The 10,420-nt window shown below is 47.6% G+C and overlaps 1 protein-coding gene across 1 annotated transcript; it reads right to left on the bottom strand.

Annotated features, from left to right (window-relative positions):
- Positions 1-641: 641 nt before the first annotated feature.
- CSUI_008111 (chromodomain helicase dna binding protein chd1 swi2 snf2) lies at positions 642-10,326 on the bottom strand. The gene is made up of 10 exons (XM_068068250.1): positions 9,630-10,326; positions 8,685-8,892; positions 7,815-8,119; positions 6,598-7,220; positions 5,823-5,951; positions 4,546-5,103; positions 4,013-4,055; positions 3,489-3,664; positions 2,870-2,964; positions 642-2,253 (listed from the first exon to the last, which is right to left on the bottom strand). Exons 1-10 carry the CDS (start codon positions 10,303-10,305, stop codon positions 1,455-1,457), a joined length of 3,612 nt encoding a protein of 1,203 aa, XP_067919776.1. The 5' UTR covers positions 10,306-10,326; the 3' UTR covers positions 642-1,454.
- Between the last annotated feature and the right edge of the window lie 94 nt (positions 10,327-10,420).

Consider the following 10,420-nt stretch of genomic DNA (forward strand, 5'->3'; position numbering starts at 1 on the left):
GCCACCGCAAGACAAAGACGGTTGGAAACGGCGACAGACAAGTCACGTGCGCATACTCTCACTGCGGCCGTAAGAATCACCTGGTCCTCTTCAACAAACCGTCAGAAACAGCAACCTAGGACAGACAAACAAGCAGCATATCCTTGCCGGCCACCCACTCCAGGTACGCGTTTGCAGGTGAGAGATGCCTGCAATCATGCTGTACAGACCGTCCGGGCTTGCCGTCCCATCAATAAACTAACATTGCTTCGACAGTTCGACTGCGGCCCGAACAAAGTCTTCTAACAACACGCGCAACTCTTCGTTCTGTCTACGTCCCCGAAATGTCGCTGAGTGCACACGCTTGCGCAGTGAGCGCGTGAAAGGCGGTATCCTAGTAGCACCTAACGAAGGGTGACTAGACAACATACACAGGCAGAGCAACTCGGTAACGGAGATTGCTCTTCCATGCCAGGACATGGCAAAGATGCCTCGGGATGGCGTCATCCATCTCGGGGCGCCTATGGATGCCCCCTGTTACGTCACCGCCGCGCAAGCAATACGGTCAAGATTTGAGAAAGTTACGCATGTTCGCGCTCACCGGGACTGCGGACCGCCCGTATGATCTAGACAGAAAGGCGCTTTGGCTCTCTGGTGCATATGCTTCGACATCATCTGCCACCAGGGAGTCACTCTAGACACACGCTACGCTATGATCCAGATGAGAGAAGTCGCGAGTCACGTCGTCCCACCACAACCACATAGGTTCCGGCGTGACAGGAAATCGAGAGCTGTGAAGCATTCGAAACACAATGATGAACGCGGACAAGAAAAAAAGAAAAAATATTCATTTTTCTTGTGAAAAGAGAAGACAACCTTTCCCTTTTCCTCACACTCACGGTACGCGTGACACCACCGCTGCGGCCCCCTCTTTGTCTTTGATCACGCGTATCACGGTCCAAACCGATGGTGACGGAGACCGGCCGCAAGGGGTGTCCCGCGTACTTACATCGACGCATCTTTGTTTGCGACCCAGAACCGGAAGGCCTACCGCATGGTCCCACTGGGACTCTCTTAGTTCGGTCCTCAACTCTCTACACGCGCCCAGCGACGCAGATGAAACCTCGGTGCCACTACGATGAGTAAGACGCTGGTCATTAGCTGATCCTCAAAAAAGGGAACTGAAACGCTCATACTAGACGCAGTGCGCCACACTAAAAGTTGTCAGAAGTCACGAGCTCACGGCAAGCGCATTCCTTCTTTCTTCTTGAGCACACAAATCATAATAGCCTGTTCCATACTTTTTTCACACCCCCCCCCCCTCCGGCTCTTTGCCACCCATGCAGATACCCATCCTTCTTGTCGTCCTCATTCCTCCCACGAGTTCGCTTCTCCCAGTCAATCCTGATTTCCTTGATGTGTCTTCTCTGTCTTCCCTGACTCGGCCTCCAACTATACAATACCGGGCCCCTCTGTCAACTCTCCATACTAGGACTGCTGTTGCTTCCAAAAAGAGTAGAAGAGGAATGCTCTGACGACTGCGGGCCACCGTACCCAGGTAAAGAAGCTGAGTTGACCTCATTCCCTGGTGATTTCAGTACGTTACTGTCACTTTCACTTCTGTTCACCAACACCTGGGGCTTAAAGGAGACGAAATCCAGACTGTCTCCCCCGTCTTTCTCATCCGCATTTTTCTCTCCTCCACTGGAAATCAATGAACTATTCGGATTTGATAGCATCCCCTCTTTTTCGTCTCTTTCTCTTCCATCTGCTGCGTCGCTTCCAGGGGAACGCACATTGTTGGGGTCGCGACAGTCGCCTGCTCTGTCCAGTTGCCCTGGTGAGGCGGCAGTCCCCTGGTCACCTTCTGCCATCGTCACTGCATGTGCTGTACATACACCCCGTCCTTCTACAAATGTTGACGATGGCGTCGAAGAGACGTTAGACGCAGAGCAATCATCATGATTTGAGGCACTTAGAGGAGATACGCGTGTGTCAGAAGCGAGCGAAGATTTGCTTTTCGATGTGTCTGGACTTTGACCACTCATTTTCACAGGTAAAGGAAGAAACTCCGACTGGGTGTCTGAAAGCAAGCGAGAATCCGGTGTACTCCCGGTCTGAACAGAAGTCCCCGGAGTAGCGCCAAGACGGGGAGTAGGAGAAAGAAGAGGAGATACTGGGCTCTTCTGAGAAGGGCTCGAGGCCGCCGACGGACACTGTCGACGAGCTGACTCGTACAGCTGGCAAAGAGTCTCAGCAGAAAGTAAAGTGAACCTGAAGAACACAGCGGAAGGAGGATTTCCCCACAGACAAAGACAGTAACATCTCGTGATTCTGCTTTCCATACAGAAACAACGGTGTCCATCAAGCATACGTTCAGCTCCCCTTCTACTCGTCAAGGCTAATGAAACTATACGTTGTGCTTGAAGAGAAGGATAGACCTCTCAACACTCTCAGTATGCCACGTACTCCTCAGCTACCTCAATGCTCTGCGAGTGGGTTCGAAGAGACAATTCACGATGACAACAGAATAGCAGAGATACAGCCACTGCTGTCTTACATTGAAAATCACACTGTGAAACTGTTCGTTAAAAAAAAAGAACACAAACCCACCAGCCATCACACGTCCCCCCGATGTCTCTATAAAAGACTTCTCTGCTGCCTTTAGTGTGTCCGACCTGTCACCACTCCCGCAGCTTCTCCGGAACCTAGCCCCAGAGAAGGTACGCCGGTAGCAAAACCTATCCCGAAGTTCCGGTATTCAGTGAACCTAAAGTTTCTTCGGAACTATGAAGCTGGAAGACTACCGAATTAACTGACTTTCGCTGAAAAGAAAAAGACGATCATCACCATCCCTGATGTATCATCCTTCTTAGAAAAAAAAACTTACGAGGCAACGTACTGCCAGCAACCAGCTGCAATGTGAGAACAAACAGCCGTTCCATGGCCTTGCTCCTGCAAGCTGCTTAGTACCGCTCCAATCGCCTGCAGAAACACACAGGACAACTCTGGTCCTTGTCGACCCGACATATGACCTATGCGGGCACGATTGTATCAGAAGATCCAACAAAGTGCCGAAGAAGAATAGCTCACGATACAGTCAAAGGGTCACAAAAGCCCCCTACACCACAGGCGGAAAAGAATTTGTGTGTACTCTCCTATACGAATGCCATCTGCACAGAAAATAGCCTAGCTCTGCCTTCAACGCAAAAAATAAAATGAACTCTATCTATCTAAACCTATGAAAAATCTGTACGTACGATGATGGCCAACCTCCGGCGAAGTCCCGCGAAGCACATACAACTCTCGATATATATTACCAAGATTACGTACTGCCAATTTCCCTTGTTTGATAAGACGCTATACAACTTTGCTCTGAAAGGTCATTCACAATCGTCTTCACGCGCAAACAATCTTTCGTCTTCGATCAAAAGAAAATAGAAAGACAAGGAAAAACGTACACTCCACAAACTGAAATGAGGCGTGAAAAAAAGACCCAGTGAACTTACGTCTCCTACGGAAACCAGAAGAGGGGAGATATTTTGAATGTATGCCCTCTGCTGTGCTGGATCTTCTTCTTGCTTGTCTTTCTTCATTTTCTTCAGCGCCTTCAGTTTCTTCTTCACATCCCGGAGAAGCTTCTTACACCCGCGACGCAACTCTTCACCCCGTGCAGCCACCAAGCCTGCACAAAAGAAAGGAAAAAGCGAGAAAAAAGCAACTTGCCTTCTCTAAACTGCTTGCACCTTATCGGACTAGCTGGCTCGCGTACACACTTTCTGAGTGCTGTATCTGTCCCGACGAAAAGCAAGCGCGAAACACACATTCGCTTCTGGAAATATGAGAGGCGCTCGCCTATGACTACACATGAGTCTATAGACACTGTCAGTAGTGGGGGACTACAGCGAGAGGGATATGAAAAGAAGATGGCTTTCGAACCATACGAGGATCGGCTGTTTATCACGTCACAATTACTGGAAAGAGAAAGACTCCCTCTCGGACCCACAAGACAAACGTCTAGGATGAAACTCACCTGAAATGTCAAGAGGCTTCTTCTTCTTTTTCCGTCTTCCCTCCTGAGCAATCAATATCACACAACTCCGACACAGAGAATCTCATGGGGGCAGCTAATTCCTCAGATGTCTCGCCCCCACTCCGCTTCCCTCAAGCAGATTGCCCTGTCCGTACACTTGGTGCCGGAGTACACCGTAGACAAGGTGATTCTCCATATACTTTGCCTGGTGACACGCAAACACTAAGTGAAACTGCCGCTTTGCAACAGTCCATAAGGGTAAGTAAGCCTACCCGAGAGAGGACAGGTGTACTGCGAGACTTTCAGATGATGGGTATCAGTCAACTGACCAAGCGTTCCGAGACAAGGAAAACTCCTACCTACTACCGCCATGGACCTTTCCGAATGTCAGGGACACATCTAAGAAGGTTCTTTGAAACCAAGCGAGAAACGCTAGGATGTGGACACGGTAAATGACTTCTCTTGACTTCCCCCGTCTCAGAGGACATGCATGACGGATCAAGAAACGTTCATGATGTGTGTTTTTACCTTACCTCATCTCCTTCCCCTGCGGCTTTGTCGGTTTTCTTTTTCTTTTTAGGTCTTTCTTCATCCTCCTCATCATCATCTTCTTCCTCTTCTTCTTCCTCTTCATCATCATCAACACGACTTCCTTCACCTCCTACGCTCCTAGACGAATGGACAGAAAATGAACTTCCACTCGCCCCCCCCCCTCCTTCCATTAAATCTCCACCCTCACTACCACCTAGGCTACTTGCCTTCTCTAGCAGTAACATGCCTCCTCTCCTCATCTGTCCTTGTGTAGAGACAGATGAAGGACTTCGACCACCATCACCTGCACTGAAAGGGTCTCCTGAAGGAGATGCCGAAGTCTCGTTACCGCCGAGGTGCCCCCCCCCACGTTCAATGGAAGCAGAATTAGACGGCGGAGTTGTTCCTCTTTGTGGCAGCTTAGGTCGTCTTCTTTTGCCTATCTCATGTTGTAATTCTTGTTCAAGAAGTTTCAGAGTACGCAAAGCTCTCATCTTCAACTTGTCAAACTTGATCTGACGAATCTGAGGTAACTCCAGGTTCGGATCGTTACAAACATCCTGAAAGAATAAAGAAGTCAGCGGCCACACACAGAAGTCCGACGTGTGAGTGTGTCTTTCTCACAATACAACATGGGGACGAACACAACTAATCGTTTCATATTTGTTTCGTTCTGTGTGTTCTTGGTCAATAGCACTCTCGAAATATATATGCCTATCTTCGTTCCTATGCATGTATCCAGCCTCGAAGACAGTATTCTGGTCCTAGAAAAAGACTGCTACCCCCGGGTTCACTTTTCGGTGTATGAACACAATCTGCTCCACTAGCGCCGTCTCTATCACTCTGGAGATTGGAGCAGGTCTACTTCGTCAGCTCGTCATCACAAACAGACATCCTTAGCAAGGACAATCTTTCCAAAAGCGGTTACGTACGAATAAGATATAAGACGAGCACTCGCGGAACAGAACGAATCGAACTTCACTGGCGTTTCTTGCTGGTGAGTCAATCGCTTCCATACACAGTTACGGAAATATACCCTATCTGTACACTGCCTTCGTTCTCTCTCCTTGGATAGGCATCACCTCTCCATGTTCCTTCACTCCTTCCTCTATGATCAGCTGCGCAGCGTAGCCCGTTTCCATACAGCATCAATAACACAGATGTGAAGAGAGAGACACACGACAGTCGAACGCCCTAAGATGCGATGATTCCAGGTCATCTGTCGTGTAGGCTATTTAACGACTAGCACACTGAAGATGGTCAAGTGCGAGATACTTACAAGCCAAGCTCCAAATCCATACTTATAGGCTCCGATCAAGAGATTTCGATCTTCTTCTTCTCCCCACTTCTGAACATCGCGTGCACTCCAATTCTTCAAGCGTGACATGACTCGTGAGGGAAGTTCTAACTGAAGCGCAAGACAACGCACAACAGAGGAAACCGCTCGACAGTCTTCCGGGTGATCGTGTGATTCATACGCCATCTAGAAGGTACTTGTACGTGGAATACAGTTCACTCCTGATGTATGTTCTTGTCTGGAAAATCAACATTACACAGGTGGTTCTTGAACCGATGGTGTTCTATCATCTATATGTATAGCTACCTACACATATAACATGTGAGGGTCCATACTGCTAGTTGTCTCTAGTTTCTTGAACTTGTACTGTATGGACACCGTAATAACACCAAACGATAACAAGCACATTCGTTGAACAGAGCATGGCCATCCCGTTTGACGAGCTGAGAATCCGGGTCTGTTCTCATCCGATGCCGGAGAAGACGACGTCCGTTATGATTCCAAGAGCCGACACGGCTCCCCTAAAGGAGATTGCCGGGTAGATATCGAAATACACAGAGAAAGCAGGGGTCCACCAGAGAAACGTGTGCCACTATGTTCACTGATTGAAGAAAGAAGAAAGTTGTTCCGATACTCGGCAAGAGTGGTGAAGCAACATGAAGATATTACGGAGAAAAAAAACAAGAAACTCTACAACCGGGAATATCATTAATGTTTGGTGAGTTGTCTATGAAGAGAGAGACAATACACGACATACCTTGATGAAGCCTTTTCCGTGGACTTGTTCTCTAATGATTCGTTCAATTCGTGCTGCTGCATGTCTTCCTCCTCCGGCACCTTCTTTATTTTCTTCTTCTGCCTCTTCTCTTAGTGCCTTTTCTTCTTCTTCTGCCCCCCCTCCGTTATCACCCGTTCTCTTCTCATCATCTTCCTCATCTCCAACAGTACTACTACTATTGTCTTTTGCCATCTCTTTCTCTGTATTTGCACCTCCTTCTTGTGTATTATTTCCCAGATCTCTCTCTGATGTCTTTTTACTTAACAACTGTCCTCCGCCTTCTCCTCCTCCTACTCCCGACTCTTCTTCTGTCGTCGAGTTTGTCGTCGTATGAAGATCTCCACCTGGGGTCCCTCCTGCTGTATCAAGAGCGGCCCCACGCTGAGTCAATGTCCCTGATGTATTCAAGTTACTACCTGCTGATGCTGCTGCTGGAAGTAAAGGTAGAGGACCCGTCGGTAGTTTCCACGGTTGTTCATACTGCGGATTTTGTTCACATATGACACGATGAAGAAGGGAAAGGAGATGTTGACGCTCCACTAGATCAAACGCATTCACCCGAGTATCTCCTAATCGCGTGAAGTATGAAGATTCTCTGCGACCTGAACGGGGAGCATGGGGAGAGCATCGAGAGAGAAAGAGAAAAACGACTCAGAAAAGAATGGAGGAGAAGAAGAAAGTCTTGAAACAAGAAAAAAAGAGATGGAATCAGAATACCCAGTCAAAGAACAGAAATAGTAAAATGAACACAGGGCTAAGAACTAAAGATGAACCTACGTACGGAAAAGCAGATACAAAACGATGTAAGCACACTGCTATCACTAGCTAGGGACAACGTACTGAACACCACCGTATATAGAGACCCGAGAATGAATGAAACCATGTCCCCTCTCTTTCAATTGGTTTCCTTCGATCACCTGTTCCACACAACATGTCTTTCACTGAGCCACTAGGCATCGAACTACATCTCCTATCTTCCCCCAGTATCCACCGCCACACGGTGAGAAGATTCATACATGCTGATGCAGTATGTCATCCAAGATGGTCCCATACATCCATACACACATCTACACAGAGAGAGACATGCATGCGTTCACGTCGATGTACATGTTTGTAGAACCATTGAGACCGAGGAACCGTAGAGATGACGAACCGATGTATTCTTTAGAGAAAAATGTTGATGGTTACTTCCTTACCTCCTTCCCTATGTCCTCTGTCTTCGTTATCATCTAATTCTTCATCTCCTTTTTCTCTCTCTTCATCGTCATCGCCTTCTCCACCTGGACCTCCAACAGAAGATCCGGCACCTCTCTTACCTCTCCTACCACGAGTTGTTCCTCCTTGCTGTTGCTTGAGAAGTTCTTCTTGAAGACGCTGCTGGCAGAGCGTCATGATATGCTGACTTGTGTTTAAAACTACCTCCTTATCAACGCGATCTAATCGAGCATCAAAGATAATGTCGTCACATCGAACTGATGGTGACCCGTACTTCAGCATAGCTCTGAGAGATATCAACAGAAACACAGCCAGACAGACGGACACTGAATTCGTCCCTGTGAAGAACGGAAATCGGTTCAGAGTGATTTCAGAGGACCTCTGTTCTCTCCTTACCACAGAGACTCCGATTGATATGTATGTATATATATACATACAGCTATATCGATGATTCATACGTCATCATCATCATCACGGTGTCAATTGTAAGATATATATACATATATATACAGACGGACACAAGTGAGGAAACTGCTAGATGTATACAGGGGTATACACATAAAGGATAAATACACCAAGCCTACTTGCTGGATCCTTCAGGACACACCTTCACCTGTTTGTGGGCCAAGGAGTGACAAGTTGATCAAGATCTACGCGTCTACAGCCTCCTATTGAGATACAGTCATAACAACTTCAGTCAGTTGCTCTCTCAGGTACAGAACTAATTCTACTCATATTCCACACACAAGCCCCCTCCATTGTCGCTGGTTACACGCCACGAACCCGAGAACCAACCTTCATTCACTTTCTTTACGTCCTGATGATTCACACGAGAAGAAAGCATATCGGACCTGTAGAGCCGATGAAGTTCTTTATCGGTCAAACAGTTAGGACTTGCACCCTTCAGTCTTGCCCCTCTACGTGTTCCTGTCCCTCCCCTAGTCCCCAAGCCGTCACCATTCCCGCGTCCTCCCCCCCCGTGGAGAGAAGAAGGAGGAGACGACGCCGTAGCGGACCCCGACGGACGAGAAGAACACGAGAGATCAGAAGCATTGTCATCTGAACAAGGGAAAAAAATCTCTCAAAACGTGCAGCCACATGATGCTCCTTCTCAAAGTGACGGTCGCACCTGAAAGACATCTATATGAACATACTCAGTACTTCCAATCGTACGAAGTACATGAGAAAGGAACTGTTATCAATAGCTCGAAGCACAGACATGCCCACCTGCGGGACACTAAGCAGATGTTAGGAAAGAACCCCAGGCGTCCGAGGAACATATACAGCGCGGTATCTACAAATCTCTCTTAACCGAATTCAAACACCGACTCAGATGGAGTATCTGTAGAAAGCAATGTAGAGCCGCTACGCTCCTCTTGCTGACTGTGCAATCAGACACAAGAGACTGAAATACAGTCTCCTGTCCCTGCCGCACAACAATAGACCTACCTCTACGAGCCACCAAAGAATATCTCCTCGAAGTAGCCACTTGCTGGACTACAGATGAAGAAAAAAATAGTAACACCCTCATATTAAACGATACCGTAGATGCATGAATGAGATGAGAACCTGTCACACCCGGACTCCGCTCGTTCCTCTCTTCTTTCCTTCTCTCTCTCGCAAATCGTTCTAGAGTTACACCCTCCTCCCCTCCCTTTCAAACACTCTATCTCGTGTACGAATGTGTATCCATCCTTGTGTAACTGAGCTCCATGTATTTAACACAGCAGACTGAAAGAAACCTCTTCCATATCACCCGCGCTAGACAGACACGACTCCCCCCTGCCTCGGCATACCTCCAGTAAGGTCTCCAGCGCCACCACCACTACCGCCACCTCTTGACCGTCCTCTTCCCCCGCCGCCAAACCGTTCTTCTCTCGAGTCTAACCCACTATCGAAGATTTGTCCAAGAAAGAGATTGTTCCTTGTTTTTCTCTTTCCATAGACAATAAGTTCTTCCTGTTTATCTTTCTTGAGTTTCTGACGTTCTGCTTGAGGAATACACTTTTGCCAAAATTCAGCATCATTCATTCCTTCAAAATCTTCTTGAGATGTCCCAGCAGGAGTCCCTGAGAAGCTCGATGACACGTTTCCTCCTCCACGTCTTGATCCTTTCGTACTGGTGACAGCTGTCGGCTCATATTTGAATTCTTGTATATTCTGGTAACTACTTAACAAACTATCTGCTAAACCACCTCCACCACCACCTGTCCCTGCTTCAGTGACAGTCACTTCAGCCTCTGCAAGAATCAGATCTAAATCAACTTCTTTCTGTTCATCATCCTTTTCTTCTTCATCTATTCCATTTGTCTCTTCTTCCCCACCGCCTTTATTGTTTCCTTCTCCGCTCCCACAACCTTTAGGCTGACTTTGCTTCCACAGCTTCGATGCACCAAACTTCAGAATACGAGATAAATCATCACGAGTAAGGCTCAGTCCCCCTGGTCCTAGTGCTCCTCCGTTACCCTCCATAGAACGTTGATTCAACCCCTACCATACGAAGACCGCAAAACAAAGAAAAAGATATAAACACACACACGCCATGGAACGAGGTACACGCGAAAAGGAAACGAAAGAAACAGAAACA

The sequence above is a fragment of the Cystoisospora suis genome (genome assembly GCF_002600585.1).
Source record: "Cystoisospora suis strain Wien I chromosome Unknown contig_4467, whole genome shotgun sequence".
NCBI lineage: Eukaryota > Apicomplexa > Conoidasida > Eucoccidiorida > Sarcocystidae > Cystoisospora > Cystoisospora suis.

Excerpts from the sequence above, each read along its gene's own strand:
- CSUI_008111 (XM_068068250.1), bottom strand. The coding sequence starts at position 10,305 with ATGGAGGGTAACGGAGGAGCACTAGGACCAGGGGGACTGAGCCTTACT. Across the intron at positions 7,221-7,814 it reads CAGAGGACATAGGGAAGGAG|GTCGCAGAGAATCTTCATAC; the intron begins GTAAGGAAGTAA and ends CTCCCCGTTCAG. Across the intron at positions 5,952-6,597 it reads ACGGAAAAGGCTTCATCAAG|TTAGAACTTCCCTCACGAGT; the intron begins GTATGTCGTGTA and ends CTTGCGCTTCAG.